Source organism: Amphiura filiformis, chromosome 11 (genome assembly GCF_039555335.1).
Source record: "Amphiura filiformis chromosome 11, Afil_fr2py, whole genome shotgun sequence".
NCBI lineage: Eukaryota > Metazoa > Echinodermata > Ophiuroidea > Amphilepidida > Amphiuridae > Amphiura > Amphiura filiformis.
Genome location: NC_092638.1, coordinates 21,579,450 through 21,599,435, shown reverse-complemented (window position 1 = coordinate 21,599,435; position 19,986 = coordinate 21,579,450). Strand labels below are relative to the sequence as shown.

The 19,986-nt window shown below is 36.6% G+C and overlaps 1 protein-coding gene across 1 annotated transcript in view; it reads left to right on the top strand.

Annotated features, from left to right (window-relative positions):
• Window positions 1-19,986, top strand: part of LOC140164548 (phosphatidylinositol-3,5-bisphosphate 3-phosphatase MTMR3-like) — a 68,225-nt gene that overhangs the window by 27,582 nt on the left and 20,657 nt on the right. Inside the window, 2 exon segments of the mRNA XM_072187853.1 lie at window positions 10,366-10,544; window positions 14,145-14,238. Coding sequence (XP_072043954.1) covers window positions 10,366-10,544; window positions 14,145-14,238 — 273 coding nt within the window.

Below are 19,986 nucleotides of genomic sequence, written 5' to 3'. Positions count from 1 at the left end.
TGCTAATGACTCGAGGACAGATTTCCACATGGTCAACATGCTTATTGAAAGTACAAACATAATGCTTTTTAGTTTTAAACAGTAACCATTCCCATCTTCTGTAGCCTGCCCTTCCTTCAAACATACCCCCTCAAATTCACCTAAATCCTAATATTCAAATTCTGAAATCACTCATCCTTGCTAGAAACCCTTTGGTCCGCATGCACAAAACATGTTAGATCAGACGGAATTATTTCATCCTTACTAGAAACCCTTTGGTCTGTATGCACAAAACAAGTTGGATTTATCGTAAGAAAAAATGAAATGGAGGAAGACTGACAGGAAGAGGACAAAATGATGAGGCACTTTCCAAATTAGCCTCCCCCACACACAAAAATCAGCTTAGAAATTATGCAAAACACAAGAAAGTTCCAAGAAATAGACACTTCTTGAAATGGTGTACTTGTAACTAGTTGTCTGCATCTGTGCATCTAGAAGGTAAAGCCATAATAATAATAATAATAATAATAATAATACGACTCTTATATAGCGCTTTACACCGAAGTCCCTTAGCGCTTAAACATGAATAAACAAATAACAAACAATACCTACACAATACAACCTATAAACAATTTATGCATGTGATATAAATGAACAAAGTAAAACATGAGATAAATCAATTGTCACAAAATGCTAGAGTAAACAAATGTGTTTTTAAGGAAGATTTGAATTGTACAAGAGTCTTAGAGTTTTTTACATTATATGGTAAATTGTTCCAAAGTTCAGGAGCAGCGAAATAAAAAGATCTCTGTCCATATGATCTCTGTCCATAATACAGGGGGAGTACTCCCCCTGTGGGAGATATTTCCAAAATCTTCTACAGGGGTAGTGTGGATTTCAAATAGAATAGCCCAATCTGGGCCTTGGATTTGATCCAGGGTTGCCAAACCCGCGATTTGGTAGCCCAATTGGGCGACTTTTGAAGATTTTTCCGCGACTTTTGACAATTTCCTGGCCAATAGAAACCAATGGTTAAGAAAAAATTTGGGCGACTTTTCAACATTGGCTCCCACGACTTCCGGTAGTTTTCTGCCCCATTGAAACCAATGGTAAAAAGAAAAATTGGGCGACTTTTCGATTATTTGACCCGCGATTCGGGCTAAAATCTTTTGGCAACCCTGATTTGATCTCGCTTCCACATCCTGGTAACTCATCTCAGGAGTGCAAAGTTATTAATCGGTCTTTGTAGTTACATGTTGGTGCATCAAGCAAATATCTAAAATTATCTGAAAGATATTTTTTGCTGGTTGTCTGTGTAAATAAAGCTTGGTGGAATTAGCTCTTCTTCATGTAGATAATGCTGATTTTATGTCTATTTGAAATTTCAAAGAAATAAATATAATATTATAAAAAATACTTTGTTGATTCTTGGGGAAAGTCAACTAACTGTTGCAAAAATGTGCAAAGGAGCATGAAGGAGAAATGTAGATCATAGTTAAAACAAATACAAAATAAGTGATGTAATGTTCTTGATGCCTATTTATAAGATAAGATTGCAAAATCAAATGTTCAAATTTACTAGTGACAAATCTTATCTTGTAAAATCAAGTAAATTACGGTGTTTTTAGTAACGGCAAGTGATCACCAACTAGCCCAATTTTGCACCTTTAATTTTGCGACTTGTTGACTTGTTGCCTTTAGAAGATGCAGCGTTGGCATCACTGCTTTCTTCTGTATTTATTTTTCCTGAAATGTACAGCAAGATGTTTCATTTATTTGTGACGTGTCATGTCAAAAGGAGACACTTTTGGGCAGGTTATCAATTTTGAGGTTTTTACATATCTTAAATATAGAGATATTTTGCTCCACAATGCTGTTTTCCCCAATGAAATCGGACATTCCTAAGCGAAGATATTGAGTTCATAAGTTATGGTATTATAAAATTGGAAATTGAGATATCGGCCTTTAAAAATATTATTGACAATGTTGAGAGTAGGAATTACCTAGAAAAATGTCTCAAAATATACAAGATGTCAGTTATATTCTGGTCTGAAACTATCAGAGAATATTTTAAACATTAATAACATCACAAATTCGCAACAAACCCAAATTGTGAAAAAAATTCCCCTTGGCAGATTTTTGGCTATTTCTCTGTTTACGATCCTGCCCAAAAGTGTCTCCTTTTGACATGACACGTCACATTTATAACTAATGAACATAGGTTCAAACGTGTTTCCTATTCATCACTGAAGTGGCCCCAGCTATATATTATTAGTAACAATATTGATTATGCATTGAAATGACAAAACAATGAGATTGTATGGCCATTCAAGGACTTGTTGGTTTGCTAATGAATAAATCAGCTGATTAGATTTTGTCTTAAGATGTACAGGCCTACATAAATTGATGGCAAGGTCGGAATATCATTGTTCATTCATTCATTTAATATATTCATTTATTCAAAGTTTTCATTCAAGGATGCATATTGGATTGTTTATAATATGAAATTTTGAAATTGTCTGATTGTTGTCAAGATAACTTCCATTCTATATTAAGAAATCTTAAAGAAATGTACATTTTTGTGAAGGAAAACTATACAGGTGACAAAATTTAAAAAAAGCTTCAGTAAAATAGAATTTCAGAAAAAGACTAAAGGAGGGGAAGGGGGCAAAAAAAAGGTAGAACACAGGGAAAAAGGTACAAATAAGCAACTGAAACATCTAGGGAAAAACTTTACAACAATGGTTAATTAATTGAAGTAATACTAATTACAGAATTGATTTAAAACTTAAAATATTTCATTCCTATCATCGGTAAAGGTGTTAATTGATTACAAATCAACTTAGTTTCAAACACTCAAAAGGGCATGCATTGATAACCATTGTATGTAAATTTTATGACATCGGGCCCTGAATGTTTAACATTCATGTTTTTTAAGTATGTTTCATAACTTTCATTGCAACATATTTCACATACTCAGACCCAATAAGAAGTTGTTTCAAGGTTTGAATTCTTACCAGTCCATGTCAATTTCATGATATTAAAGTGAGCAGAGCAGAACACTGGCACTTCTGTTACTAGTATCAGGGATGTGAGAGTTCCTCTTTTCAGCTGATTTTCTCGTTTTTTATTGCCAAAATTTACGCCTTTTTCTTTTATTATCAGCCCATATTTGGCATTTTTACCCCGATTTTACGTCGTTTTCAGCGTTTTTCCTCGTTTTTGGTTTGTGGCCTCTCACACCCCTGTAGTATAAATGTTGTATCCACAAGTAAATAACATACATGTAGCATATACTATGATTTGTGGGGTATCGGCCATCAACAAATTTTTAATATATGTGACCCCTCAGCACAACTGAGCCCTGAAGTCACCAATCATCATTTTTGAGATATTCAACCAAAATATTCTGCTTGAAATTAGCTTTAAAATGATGTATATCATGTCTATAGTACTTGACATAAGTAGTGAAAAATCAATAAAACAGTCCTTTGTTTCCTATTGTTTATTGTTAAGTTCGATGGAGCATATCTCAATAGTGGCACTGGCGACATCCGGGCTCAGTTGTGGAGGATGGTCACATATTTGCTTGTATTGTAATATTAGGCATGTCCACAGAGGGCTATTTGCTTGTAGCAATACGATTCTCAAGCAAAAACTTTGGGAAATCCGTCGTGTGAACTGCCTTGTGGATTCCAATCCCAATGTTTTTCCTCAAATGTATCCCCCAGAAGTTAGGTGATTTCACCATTTCCCTGAGTGATCTTCGAATGGTCCTCGAATACTCCTCGAATGCTACCGTTGTGTGAACGATACATTTTGAGATTAGCAAGTGCTGAGCTTAACATATGACCTTTGTTGTGGATTCCAATCCCAATGTTTTTCCTCAAATGTATCCCCCAAAAGTTAGGTGATTTTACCATTTCCCTGAGTGATCCTCGAATGGTCCTCGAATACTCCTCGAATGCTACCGTCGTGTGAACGATACATTTTGAGATTGGCAAGTGCTGACCGTGGTTTAATATGGCTCAATGTAGCGCATCACTAGATGGGTCACCAGTAAGCTTCCAGTTGTAATTCTAGAGTTGATGCCATCGGACTTTGCCAAACTTAGGGATTCCAGGCTTCAGTGGACACACACTAGGATCCACAACATGTTCATCTACCAGGGCACAGTTCTTAAACCCCAATACATTTTTACATCCATTGAATAACATTTGAAGATTTGGGTACAAAAACTCATTCTCTACAACTGGAGGTCAAATTTTGCACTATGATTATGTAATTGAGGTTATTGGACTATGCCGTTGAGATGAGGCTATTGTGGTTCATAGTGACACCATTAGGGATTGACTTAGAAATGGCAATTCTCGAGCATGCCAATCCTCTTGAATTCTGTGATCGTCTGAACAAGACCACTGATGTAGGAAATGTCATTGTATCTTTGAAAGACCTTCAATAAGTCTTGGTGTGATTAATTTAATAAATTGTTAAAATGCTTTAAAAAATCCCGCCAAATTAAATGCAGCATGAAGATTTTAACTTGAGCGGTAACTGATTTGGATTGTTGATATGAAGGAAAGTTGTAGATCATTGAAGATTTAGCTGTGGAAACATGTACTAAGGCATACAGAATGACCAGGGACAGGCGATTTGCGCGGAAAAAAATAGCAAATTGCGCGGAGATTGCGCGGAGCTGATTTTCAGTGCAAATCATGTATCCCTGCCCAGAGGAGAAAAAATAGCAAATTGCGCGGGATTGCGCGGAAAAAAAGTTCCGCGCAAATCGCCTGTCCCTGAGAATGACCAATCAAAAAGGTGACTTATAAGTTGTAGTTTTATACTGCTAAAAGTATATTGTGTCATTCTCATTTGTGGGAACATATTTCTACCCACCCCTCTCATAAGTTCGAGGTGGTTTCAGTTAACCCGAACGGTACCAAACATCAAAAAAACTTCAATTCAGAAAGCGTAGGCACAAGCAGGTATCCCACGTGATGCGATTGCGTCATCATGTGAACAGTCATATGGCGACGGAAAGCTTGGGCAGGCAAGCTACCTCTCTGTGGCAATGTAGGCCCGTGCACGGGTGTGGCAACTGTTTCCTTCCCCCTCGCCAAGAAGCAACTGGGGTGTTAGGGCTAATAAAAGAAAGGTCAATCAGTTTTGGGGAAAATGCATTTATATGCCTCCTAAAAAACAAATACAATAATGTTATGTTAGTCTTGTACAATGTATGTTGTAAGCACGCTTAAAAATCTTTCATTATTAGCATTTAAATTAAATCTGAGCATTTGTTGCAATTTTGTTGAATGGATGTGTACACTCATAAAGCCATCATTATTTATTTATTGAAAGTTGGTCGCAATAGTAATTTTCAGTGATGAGAAGTCATTTACGCACCTGGTGGTATCATGCCACTATTAATTTAGGGATTCAATCATGTTTCACGTTGTTCATCACCGTTTAACAACGATGCGGCGCGTCGTCTGCGTGGTTTACTTGGCGAGGGCAGCTTTAGCTGCCCGGCTAAGTAAACCACGCAGACGCTGAACGCGAGTTGTTAAACGGTGATGAACAACGATGAAACATGATTGAATCCTTTCAACAACGAAAAGAAGCTAAAGATCGTATAATTCACGATTATTTCACGAGGAAATGTCAGTTAATCATTGTCACTAAGCCTTGCAAAAACTTCGATGCTTTCTCTGTTAATATCAGCAATAAAACTACAGAATACAACGGCAAAGTTTAGCCGCTACCTGAAAAATACTGAATTCAACTTGTAAGCTTGCATACGCACAAAGGTTCCAGGCATGACGAATTTTACGCGCTCTCGCGTAACGCGTAGTCTCGCTCGCGTTAAGTAATACGCTTCAGTAAAAGTGTGGATTCATCACGGATTAACAACGGTTGGCTCCTGTACAAAGGTATAGGAGGAGTTGTTGAATAACCAATTTATCATGTGAAAATTTTATTGACAATTGAATTTATTGTTAATTATTATGAGCAACACACAAACCTTGATTTTATCCAGTCTCTTGCATGGTTTCACAACAGCAACAACAACAACAACTAAAATATGTGTTCCACTCCATGTCACAAAGCTATGGACTAGGGGGTTGGAATTAAATCTACCACTTTCGGGTTAAGCCATGGACCATATAATACGGTCTCCGGTCCCTGGTTAAGCCAACAAATTACAGTTCTTATATGTACACAAATAGGGCCTACAATGTAAGATTACAAAGCATAATTAAAAAAGTACATTTCATGTGTGGTTAGGTTGGCATTGCAATGTGGAGTGATTCACAGTGTGGCAGATAAATGCTTTACTATAATACTAAAGCATTTAAATCAACAATTTTACACAAAATTTAAAATTAAGTAATCATGCATTGTACACAATCTTGTATTAGACAACACATTATATGACAACATGCACACACCGTTGCAAAGACAATTTTATAAAGAAATAATGCAAAGGCCAATTGGAATATGCAGAAATAAAATAGATGCAAAGGTTAAACTGGAATGCAGAATAATACATTTGTAACACAGTGCCCCAGCAATGTATAAATGGCTTTCAACAGGTGAACCTATGTTGATGTTAATCTAGCTGTCTACTGTAGATGTAGTGTGGATCAAGTTGCATTGTTGGACTGAAATAGTATGCAATCGTGGGCGATGAACAACACACACAATTGTCCTGACAGTATGTATATATTGCTGGTGTTGGGGGCTCTATAGAAAATAGTATGAAATCATTCAGCCTTGGGGCAAATTTGCTAATTGGGCAATTCTAGGTGAAATCCATACACCCCTGGACAGTGGCGGCGCCAGGAATTTTTTGGGGGCATTAGGGGGCAAGGTGAAGGGGGGGGAAATCACCGCAAAAAGTGGAAATTTTAAGTAATTTTGGGTTTTTCGGGGAGGGGGCAACAAGGGGCAAGAGTTCTGACTGGGGCATTTTCCCCCTCCCTCCGTGGCACCACCACTGCTCTTGGACCCCCTATGGAAGACATGACCTTGTTCTTCACCTGACACAGGGATGTATGTATGTATTCAAATGGATTCACCCATTCAGGTATTGCAAAAAAAGCCCATTTAAAATTCACAATAAAGGTCATGTGTGCCATAAGTCTTGTATGGATTTCAACTGGAAAAGCACATTCACTAGGATCCACAACATGCTCATCTATCAGGGCACAGTTCTATAACCCCAATACATTTGTACATTCATTGAATGACCTTTGACAATTTGAGTACAAAAACTCATACTCTGCAACATGAGGTCAAATTTTGCACTCTGATTGTTTAATTGACGTTATTGAACTATGCTATTGGGATGAGGCTATTGTGGTCCATAGTGATTGCATCACTTAAAAAATCATAGGAATGTCGACCAGAATTAAACTCACAGACCAAATCATTTGTTGGGGAAAAAAAAAAAAAAGAATGCAAAATGTGATTTTTTAAAATTCCCGATTTGGTAATTTTATGGTGTTTTGAGTAAAATTTTTAAAAATGCGTGCAGGAGCTTTAAGACAAACCTTTTTTTTAAAAGCCTTATAGCATTGGAAAACAAATCATGTTATCTCTGGTACAAAAAATCCAATTGACTGCCAGCCTGTGACTCTTTTGCGGAACACATGAATGAAATGACGAATGACGATATGTAAGAAATAGGGCTTGTCCAAAAATAACTATGGCTTTGACAACCAGAATTGAATTGTGACATTTCAAGTACAAAACGAACCACAATACAGTAAGCTGGTGAAAGTGAACTGAAAAAATGAGAATTAAAGCTTAACTCACAAACCTTGGAACAGGGGCGTAGCCAGCTTTCTTGGTCGGGGGGCAAAATAAAATTTTTAGGGCACAGACGAAAAAAATTGCAGTTGGGAAAAAAAGGTATTTTACACTATTTTTGCCCATTATCCGGCTAAAAAATGGCCTTATTGTTACAATGTGCGCGCGTAGCGCGGAAAATTTTTGTATTTTACACTATTTTGGCCCTGCATTTTGCTAGCAAAGGGGCTCCCTTTGCCCTTTTTCTTTTCCTTTGCCCTCCTGATTTTCTCTTTCATTTTTTTTAGTCAGAGGGCACTTTTTCTTTCATTTTTTTGTCAGGGCCCCTGCCCCCCCCCCCTTGTTTCCTTGTTTCCTTGTCAACAATCATGGCTTTATACATGTATACATGTAGTCCTAGATAAGAAATTGAGTTCATGTATATGGATGTACTACAGTTTTGTAGAATCTCTATGAAGGACATGTGCAGAATAATGCAAATTTATCAGGGTTAGCAAAATCAATGTCGGTCGCTTCGGTTAAATTTACTTGTGCTTTTGTTATACAATGTAGCCCATTGAGTGCAAGGTATTTCTATCCTATTTCAAAATAGCTCAAAATAGAGCTCCAAATTGTTCATTTTTAAAAAGACCCTCATGTTGTCATGAAACATACAGAAATTTTTTTCTACTGTCAAAATCAGGGAAATGACTGCCCCTTCTGACGGAGCATTTGCCCCTTCAATGCTACTCGTAATGAGAACCTGTATAATTTAACTTTCCACATGACATATGTTTTGCCTTGAATGGTGTCCCAGATTTCAAAGTGTTCAATTTTTGGCCTTATTTGAAGAGTGATTCATGTTGTAACCCATGCAACTCAACTGGGGGAGATGATCCTGGCTGCAAAGGTCAATTTTGGAAAGTCTCTTGTGTTCACTCCTAAACTTCTTTTTCCATGTAGTAGCTGCATTTTCCATGTCAGTTGCTACTGTTTTAAGAATTTCAACTCCTTCCTCTTTCATATATGGTCAATTCCAAGCAACCTCGCCTAAATTGTCAAAATTTAAAAATCAAGTCAAGTATGTGATTTTGGTCTCATATTGTAGCTAAAAAGCTATATTTTCTGAAAACGTACTTTTTTAGGAGGAAATGGTGTCCATTGTTAGAAAAACATCCTAATTTGCATAAATTTGCATATTCTTGACTGGTAAAAGCAGCAAAACTAAAAACACAGCAACTGCTCTGTACTGTAAAATTTTGGAAACAAATTATGCATGTGAATATAAAGTTTATAAGTAGCTCAAAATATAAACACCAGAAATTTTCAAATTTTATAACGTGTAGCTTCGTCAGCATTGTTTGAGTACCAATTTTACGATTAAAAGCATCATTCCGCAACGCAAAAGTATCATTTATTAGCACTGCAATTTTAAAATAAGGTTGATTTTCATTGAAACTAGAATGCAAAGCAAATTTATTCATCCCTATCCAATGACCCAAAAATAATTTTCAAAAAGTCTAATTTGCGGCGGTAACGACCAATTAAAGTTGCATCATACCGCAACGTTGCGGAATGATGCATAATTCATAATGTGCCCGTTTGAAAAAAAAAATATTCACAATTTTGGGTTAGAACTTTCAGAAATGCATTGCACAGAATTATCTTTACAGTAATTGATGTTTCAGCATTGCCTGAACCATTGTAAGTGACATAACTCCACAAAACCCCTGCATCATTCCAAGCGCCATAAGGATTCATGGATTGCAAGGATTTTTTCTTTAAATTTACGATAAAATAAAAACAGTGATGATTATTTCTTGATAGATGGTGATAGTTGTTATGTTACATCCTATGGCTAACACCCAGTGCTAAATTTCACTTCCAAGAATTTTAGACTAGCAAAATGTTGACATAATTTTAGTTTCAAAATGTGACCATGCAACACAAGTCATCTGATTAAAAAAAATTGGTGATAAATATTTTTGGATAAATATTGATATTTGTCAGCTAACATAAGTAGCCAAGTATATAAAACACAATTTACTCAAATTTATTGATCTATTTATTTTTATTTTCAAACATGGACTGCTTTTCATTTTCTATGGGATTTTACACACAGCATCATTCCAACGCTCCTTGCATCATTCCATAGCGTGACCTAGTGTCGGAAAATTTGGCATAAAGAGACAATGCCCAAATTTTTTTTTAATCGATACTGACAATTGTCAGTTTACATCCTAAGCTTTAGATTAAGTGGCACATTTAATATCTCAGATTACTAAACTCACAGAGTTTGTCAAAAATGTTTTAGTGCAAAAATACTGGTCCCGTGCGCATCATTCCATAACGCTTGAACTTTGCATATGCAAATTAGGAAATTAGGGTGGTTTGGAAAAGTTTCACCTACCTTAATCATTCACTAACCAAAAATACTTTAACATTATGCTATTCACCTTGTGCTGTTAATACATATTTGGCTGCTGCATCAAAAAGAAATTCGCACAAAGGCAGTTTGCATCATTCCGCAACGCTTGGAATTGCCCATATCAGTAATCATTAAATGTGATTTCCTTTTTTATTTCCCTTCTACAGATGCAAATTTGCTACCAACGAGCATTGCCAGGATTGGCTGATACGATTGACAGCTTGCACGGCAGCTCCAGAGAAGTTAGAAGATGTCTTCGCCTTTGCCTTCCATGCTTGGTGCTTTGATCAGGTCCATAGAGAACCTGAGTTACCAATGCCAGGGACATGCTTCTTGCAGACACCAGGTAAGGGCTTCATGTCTGTCAATATGTTTGTATGTCTTCCATGCCTGGTGCTTTGATCAGGTCCATAGAGAACCTGAGTTACCAATGCCAGGGACATGCTTCTTGCAGACACCAGGTAAGGGTGTCATGTCTGTCAATATGTTTGTATGTCTTCCATGCATGATCAGATCTATCTAGAGAATCTGAGCTGCACAAGACTAGATTCTTATAGTCTCCATGTTCACAAACTACCTTGATTGTATTATCCCTGGACATATTCATGACCCGAATATTGAAATGATAAAGCAGGAAATAAGATTTTTGTAGTTTTACAAAAATGAAAGTGAAATGGATTTTTTGTATAATAATAAGGTCTTGTTTTGGTGAAGAATGTTGATGGTTGTTAAAAGTTCTTTCATACTGGAAAAACGTGGGCGAAATTTTCAGGTCTACAGTGTAATGTAGATTAATAATCAGCATTAAAAGTTTGTTAAACCAGGAAAAGTGTAGGAATCCTCTGACAATGTAATAATACAGTAAGCAAAAGAATTAAGATAGCAGTTGTGTTCACCCCTGTATATCCTAAATAAAGACAAATATGTCAAAATTAAAACAAGCACCCGATGCCAGTACTCTTTAGCTCTGATTTAAGACCTTGTTTGTTGAAATTGGTGGAGAATTAAAGAAACGGTGATCCCAAACCTAATGAAGATACAAAATAAAAAGATGCACTTTTGTGTTCTAATCAATGAAAGCATGGCGCTAGTTTTTCGTGCTAATCAATGAAGTCTTTTAAATTTCTTGAACAATGTCAACGAATGTCGAGCTAAAAGATGCAGCTATTGGCTGTGGGTTCCAATTATGACATATCTGCCTTACAGGGGGTAAATGTAACTGGTACCTTAATTTTTTGGCTTACTGTAGACTGGGCTTAGAGTTATACATCTTTAACACTGTGTATACTTTCAGTCATCTGGGATTTGATCAATTAGTGGATAATTAAATCTGGTCAACCAGAAAAACTCACTTTTTGGTCAGATGGAATCACCCAGATGGAACCCCGTTGGTTTGAACGGGGAGTCAAAGAAGCAGTGTGGGTGCGAGCCGAACAACCGTCACTCAACAGGAGCGGGGGCGTTAGAGTGAATCTGTCACATGGTTGGGATCGGGTCATCAAGCAACTTCCTCATCGATTGACCTCGGATGACCCTAAATCATCCACCCAGCTGAAGGCCAAAGGTTTTGGCCGAAACGTCGGTGATTCCATCTGGGTGATTCCATCTGACCAAAAAGTGAGTTTTTCTGGTTGACCAGATTTAATTATCCACTAATTAAGTTATACATCTTTATTTTGTAGTTTATGCAACTGCATAATAGAATGATGGAAAGATGGTCTATTATATGCCAGTTTCTTGATTTCACACACAGTTTTGAATAAAGAAGACATTGCAAAACAAAGTAGATTCACTTTTATAAGTTTCGTAACAAAGCCCCATTACCTGCATATCCGGTGTAAACATAGCACTTCACTTCTTAGTGAATAAATAATTAGTTGTACGGTGACTTGTACCGTTTCGATTCATTTTTTGTTAGAACTGTTGTGCTACTTCTTAGTTTCATTTGTGTAATTTGAGAATGTAGAAACTCTTTGCATATAAATGCTATCTTCTACTCGAAAATCGACTACTTGCTCTAAATTGATCAGCAATGCCGATTCTTCCATACATGATATATGATTTTGGCAGTTATAGTAATTCAGTAACACAATGCATGTTTTTTAATCCCTTTGTTTTCCCCCAATTCTGCACAGACTGTGCTCTGAATATTCTTAGCAGGGTTGCCAAACCCGCGATTTGGTAGCCCAATTGGGCGACTTTTGAAGATTTTTCCCGCGACTTCTAACAATTTCCTGTCCCAAGAAAAAAATTGGGCGACTTTTTAACATTGGCTCCATCGACTTCCGATAGTTTCCTGCACCATAGAAACCAATGGTAAAGAGAAAAATTGGGCGACTTTTCGATTATTTGACCCGCGATTTGGGTTGAAATCTTTTGGCACTGATTCTTAGCTGCAGGTTGTTGCATTATTTCTTAATGTTCTCCACTGCATCTTATATAACTGTTTGTGCTATTCCAATTGAAATCCATACACCCCCTATGGAAGACATGACCTGTATCTTCCACACAGGGAGTGTGAATTTCAAATGGGGTTACCAGAATGGGTGACTCCATTTGAAATCTACACCCCTGTGTAGGAGATTAAGGTCATGCCTTGTCTTCCATTACAGTGGGTGTAAGGATTTCAACTGGAATAACCCATTGCATATTTTCAAGCGTTAACATGTTAGCAAGAATCAGCAAATTGATGCTGTTACAGTAAGAGTGGAAATTTTTGCGGTACATTAATTTTTTGCACTTTTTTCGCGCAACACAGCTACCGTGAAAAATAAAAACACAGGACTATAATGTATATGTCTATGTAAGAAAACTCAAAATTGCAAAATTAAAAACAAGCAAATAAATTGAAGCAATGTAGTTTAAAATTGCCAAAGCGCGAACATTTACAATACATGCACGAAAATACCAGTTTTACAGTAAATGATTGTCACATATCCCATTTGCAATATTTTATGTAAACCCTGAAATTTCTTGGTGAGAATGGGTTCAATCTTACTAAATTTACTTGCCGGAGTTATCCGATTCTCAAAAAGCTTGATATCGAAACCTATAGGTTTCTACTTTGCATCACATAATTCCGGCACATCTTGTTCATGATATTGTATTTTGTGAATTTTTGTCTGATCTGAACCTCATGGGAGATTGGTACGAACGCATCAAGAGCTAGAGCATTAAAGATATGATTATAAAGTTACGGGAAAACTGGAAAAAAGAATATCCATGCATCAATTTGGATTATAATCCATTTTTTCAAGGCTTGAATTTGGCACTGTCATTTGCTTATTGGCAACTGAAATTTGCAGTTGCTTCCGTTTGAGTATTACATTCACTAGGATCCACAATGTTCATCTATGAGGACACAGTTCTTTAACCCCAACACATTTGTACATTCACTGAGTGACCTTTGAAACTTTGGTGACAAAAACTTTTTGAAAATAACAGAGGTGCTACAAATCGCACTTCTTGAAATGTCCAGGCGGACTGTCAGGTGTGCTATTAAATTGTACTCATTAAGAAGTTTAGGAATTGAGGTGTGCTATAAAGAACACTCGGACAGGCCATTTAAGATGTGCGATGGTGTACGATCGCACTCGCATGCCTTAAACTCAATCCCTGATTTTTTGCGCACAATCATTATGTAGTCCGAGGTTTCCGATGGTATAAGAACTCTTATTTTTATAGAAAAGTTGGGGCCGAGGCTGATGTGGATCATGAAATGCCCCTTTAAAGGACCTTGTGAAACAAGACATGAATGGTGACACACATAGCAAACACATGGACTATTCCTGGGCAGCAATTTGATCTGAGCAAGTTAAAACACTGCCAAGGCAGTTGTGAATCAAAACAACTTGTCCAATCTCGGCCATTGGGGAAGTTGATAACACAGTTTTAAGTATAAGCTCTGATCCATTTTCTCTGTTTTTAATGTGATTTGCATCTTCAGGTGGTCTGTTTGAATACAACTTTGATGTGGAGAGACGGCGGCTAGGATTTGACTTGGAGCATGCTTGGAGAGTGTTTGAAAACCAAGATTTCAAGTAAGTTGTGTTTGCTTGTCATGTTTTAAAGTGACTTCTACAAGTAGCTACCAAATTGCTTATACTAAAGCACCATATTGTTCTGTAGGTAAAGAAGATATATAAACATCTCAAAAAAAGTAACTAACCCCCTTATTAAAAAAATGGGTGATTTTATTGCAAATCTGTAAAATGCGTTGGAAGCAGAATTTATTTCCGCACATTTTGACACCTCATTTGCAGCAATTGACTAAATATTGACGTCACAGCGTACATTCAAATCAAAGTAACCCAAGATTTGAAAGTTGCAGTAAATTGTATTGATTTTGTATTCAGTGTAATGGGAGGAAATCTGTGTAAAGATCTGAGTGTTTTTGTATTGTAAACATTTGTATGTAAGTGCAACTTTCAAATCTGGACCTCACTACAAATGTACATTAAATTGACCGGTGTTTTATTGTTTTCTGGGCTATCGTATCGTATGAGGTGTCAAAATGCGCAGAAATAAATTCTGCTTCCAACACATTTTACAGATTTGTAATACAATAACCCCTTTTTGAATAATGGCCATTATTTAAGGGGGGTTAGTTACTTTTTTTGAGATGTTTACTAGATATCTTTGATCTCACTTCTGATAACTTAATTTTGATGAATGTTTCAGTTTTCCTTTTTTGCCATGGTGGGCAGGCTTAATTTCTTTCTGCAACCATAATGGGCCGCAATATATCACTAACCGCATAGTCCGAGGCAAGGTTCATTATTGTCAGGGTTAGGGTCTTATGGTTAGGTTAGGGTACGGGTTAGGGTTTAGGGTTTAGGGTTTAGGGTTAGGGTTAGGGTTAGGGTTAGGGTTAGGGTTTAGGGTTAGGGTTTAGGGTTTAGGGTTAGGGTTAGGGTTTAGGGTTAGGGTTTAGGGTTAGGGTTAGGGTTAGGGTAAGGGTTAGGGTTAGGGTTAGGGTTAGGATTATATACGTATTTATTAGTACTAATACACTAGTAATAGTATATTGTGTGTATGCACTTTATTCCGTAATCAATAAGTATCATAAACAAACACCTTTCTGGCACAATCGAATCATAGCACAGTCGTGTAGGCATTAGACTATGGATACATAGATTGTGGGTTCGAACCCCCAGGTAAACCGTTGTAGAATTTTAATTCTATCGATTGCTTTTTATTTTATAAAGTAAGAGGAAATAATAATGGTAATAAACTCGTGTTATATCTAGCCTCATAGGCCTATAATTACATGTATGTACTATGTGTTATCGCATTGCGGCCCATTATGGTTGCAGAAAGAAATAACGCGGTAGGCAGGGGGGGGGGGAACAGTCAGTGTGGCAAATACTTGCATCATATTTGCCAACCATATTCTCATCTACAAGTTCCTTCAGTAGTCTGTGCTGATTTGGCGCTGTTTAAACACAGAAGTAGGGTTCTGATCGGCTAATTGAACTACACCATTATCTCATTGGCTCCTAAATCACTATAGCATCGTTTGATCCAGACGTGACCTAGTTTAATTTTTGCGCGATAATCAGAAAGAGCGGTTGTCAGTGCTGATGGACCTTAATGAATTCTATAGTAATTGTTACGATGAAAAGCAATGCTAGATAGCAGTGGCGTTGGTCCACAGTCAGCCCCACAACAAAATTTTGGTATTGGGGCCCACTGCTCCTTCTTGCAGTTGTAGAGATCTGTTTTGGGGAACTAAGTTGGGCCCCTGCCAATCCCCCAACATGGGCACCCTTCTGACGAAAAAAAGCCAGACAACACTTCAACGCTTTATTTTAACATTATGAAATTTCTGCTCTTGTCTATTATCGATAAGCCTAAGTAGATTTCAGCATGTTGATGTATTGCTCACGGTATGGTATAGTGATTATCTCTTAATACTATTTTGTCAAGGTTAACATTATGAAACAACATTAATGATGCTGTCTTTTAATGTACAACTGTCTACCAAGCAAATTACAGCAGTAACTAATGAAACTAATTTGGGAAAGAATGATTATGCCAAAGTTTATTTTAAAGAAGTTGGCTGCGTTTATGGCTAAAAGTAGCAAGTCCTAATTAGTAGAGCTGAATATTTATGTCATGGGTTATTAAATTGGTTTACTAAGTGTAGTAATTGTTGATTCGTGGCCAATTTCACATTCAGAGGCTGTAATTATGGATTATTCTTAAAGTGATACTAAAAGTGAACAAATATACTTTAATGGTGGACTGCTTTAAAGTAAAATTGAGGGTGTGTGCTTAAAAATAGATTTTATGAGTATTAGTTACACAGCACAATTACATCTAGAACAATGCACTTTGCAATAGATAAAATAACAAAAATACAACAACATGCAACTAGCAACATGAAAAGTAAAATTAATACAACATGTTAGCTATAGTACGTATTAGGCCTGGCATTTTTGGGTAATTTTGTACCAGTGTAACCGGCACATTTTTAAAGCGGGTAAACTGTTAAAAAAAAAAAAAAAAAAGTCAAATTCAATGCATTTTGAAATCATTAATAGACTATGACATGAATACAAATTATCAATTTTCATATTAAAAATACAAAACATCTTGAATTTTTTTTTTTTTAGGTCAACCATGAATGATCCTAGCATTTAGGTCTAGGTCCATTTTTTTGTTGAATTTCGGGTACCCGGGCAGGGTATTTCCTGCCCGGGTAATGTAATCTCGGGCGGGTACCCGCTAGCCCGCCAGAAAATGCCAGCCTTAGTACGTATACCTTCCTCGAGTCAGTAAAAGTAAAATCAAATTTTGGGATTTTCTCAAAAACTGTTAATTTTTGCAGGAATCTGTTATGCTAGTTGGATTCCTTGCATCATTTCCTTTCTGAAAATATATACTTCTCATTGTTACAGTTAGTGATAAAATAAAAAAAACAATATCTGAATTACTGACTTGAGGAAGGTGTACAGACTATAGAAAAAAGAAGAATTGTAGTAGAGAGTGCTAATATCAAGAAGCCACAAACCAATATAAAAACACATTTTCATTTTTTGAGCTCCATGAATGACACATAAATATTAATTTTGATTAAAAATCCTAGATTTAAGAAATTGAAAGAAAATTAAATGATGAACAAAAGAGCAAAAGAAGAAGCAAATTATGTTATAAGCAGCTAGTCTGGGAAAATAAGAAGTGCCAGACCAGGGGCTACTAAAAATAGCCCCTGGTTCACTGGGTTTTACAGGGAACCAGGGCTATTTTCAATGAATCAGGGGCTATTCAATGGATGGGAAACTTTGTTGTGTACATTTTGATACCTCACTCAATCTGGCTGGGAAGTAAGAAGTGCCGGACCAAGGGCTACTTTGTAAAAACATAGCCCCTGGTTCAGGGGTTTTACATGGAATCAGGGGCTATTTTCAATGAACCAAGGGCTAAATGGCTCCTGGCCCGACTTATTTCCCAGCCTGTTAGATAGCTCAGTATGTCATTTTAATTATTTTTAACACTACCTCTTTTTGGTTAAATTTCTTAAGTCTTTTTCATGATATGATTTTGGTGATCATGTCCTAGAAGCCTTTTCAGTGCAGATATGTGGTAAAGTCATGAACAGAATTAATTTGTGATTGTTGTTTCAAATCACCAACATTTTCCCATGGAATAGTAAAGTAAATATTTTGTAATAGGTACCTATCGGTTTCACAGATCAAGCTGTGATTGTCCACGTTCAGGTACTCATATTTGCAAACAGAGAATGGGCTAATCCATTTAAAATCCACTCTCCCCCTGTGGAAGATTTCGGAAATATCTCCCACAGGGGGAGTATGAATTTCAAATGGAATGAACACATCAGCAGTTACATTTGAAACTCACCCTCCCTCAGTAAAGGATTTAGGTTGAATCTTTAATTCTCAGAAGGTGTATGAAATTCAAATGGAGCTGCTAATGTGTTCATTCCATCTGAAATTCATACTCCCCCTGTGGAAGATATTTCCAATATCTTCCACAGGGGTAGTGTGGATTTTAAATGGAATAGCCCAATAGTATATCTAGGTGTATAAATGAAATGTAGCTTTGTGAGTTGCCTGTCTGACTGGGGGCCTGCTTTAATTATATGTACTATGAAATGAAGTTGCCTCTTTAGTTACAAAAGGGTCCTGGAGAGGGTGACAATCGATGACCCCAAACTGCAATTCTAGCATCTAATTAAGGGATCTAAAATGAGCGTTTATTACGTTTCGACAGTATTTTTTATGGGACATGAGAGCACCTCAGACCTATCGAATTGCATTCTGAATACTGAAGCATGTCTTTCTGATATCAAATAATTTTCATTTTTGAAAATCACAATATAATACAAATTTTATGACAAATTATAAAAATTTGATATTTTTCAAATTTTTGATATATAACAGTCCTCGAAGTAAATTATATAAATCTAATGACATATTCTTAAAGTGTATGTAGCAGGGAGGAAAAGCCGACGGTCAATTGAAAATTTTGACCTTTCATATTGAAGATATGGATTTTTTCCCAAAAAGACCTAATTTTTTTGGTGTTTTGGGAAAAAAATCCATATCTTCAATACGAAAGGTCAACATTTTCAATTGATTGTCGGCTTTTCATCCCACCTACATACACTTTTTAAGTATAAATCATCAGATTTATAAAGTTTACTTCAAGTACTGTTAAATATCAAAAATATCAATTTTAATGATTTGCCATAAAATGTGTATTAAATTGCAATTTCAAAAATCAAAATTATTTGATATCAGAATGACATTCTTCGTATTCAGAATGCAATTCGATATGTCTGATGTGCTCTAATGTCCCACAATAAATACTGTCCAAACGTTCATACCCCAGCCCTTAAACAAACAAGCAAAAAACTACTACAACAGCAGCAACGACAAAAATGATAATAAATAGATTTTACATGGTATTGATATTTGATGTAGGTCAGGTCATAATATTATTATTATATGTGTATGTCAAAATTCTATCTCAATATTATCAATAGCTTTGCTCCAAAGCCAACCTATTTTCCATCCAATTGAAAGAAAAATGAAAAAACCATGCCATATGCCCTCTGACACTATAGTAAAGACCGGTCACTGGACTTTCGCGGTTGGTGTGTTGGGTAGACCAATATCTCAGGTAGACAGTGATCTATAAGTGGTCCTACTTTACTTGTTGGTGACTTGCCTATAGTGAAGCTTGCCTTCGGCAAGCTCTGTACAAATACATGTACTGCTGGGTGATGCATGGGAGTGGTATTAATTTTTACAGAATGGATTGGCCTATATACATTTTCTTTACTAATACTAGTCACTTGCTTGGGTTTATTTTACTTGGGGATCTCTGGATCTTCTAAGGTACTGCGAGGGCTCTGATCAAGAGCTATATTATCAAGTGAATAGCATAAATGGAATATAGTGTGTCTTGTCACAAGTTGAGAGTAACACCTTGTTTGATTTTGCAGTGGCAGATTTGAATCAGTGCGTTTACGCAGTTGAGCTACCAGTGTACGGACTAATGCCCCTTCAACACATGTGTTATCGCAGTAATTAGGTTAGCACGAGAGATTTAAATTCGCCACTACCAGGCTCCGATATAAACCCCTGTCCGATTCCTGGGGCAATTAAAAGTACTGTCGGGCAAGCTAAATCATCAGACACCCTGCCCGATCGGGCAGTTGCAAAATTATCGTACAATATGTGTGGTATGTAAATACATCACAAATGCTACGATGAATACCAATTTTGATAAATTGTTATCTTAGTATTCTTTATTTTGCC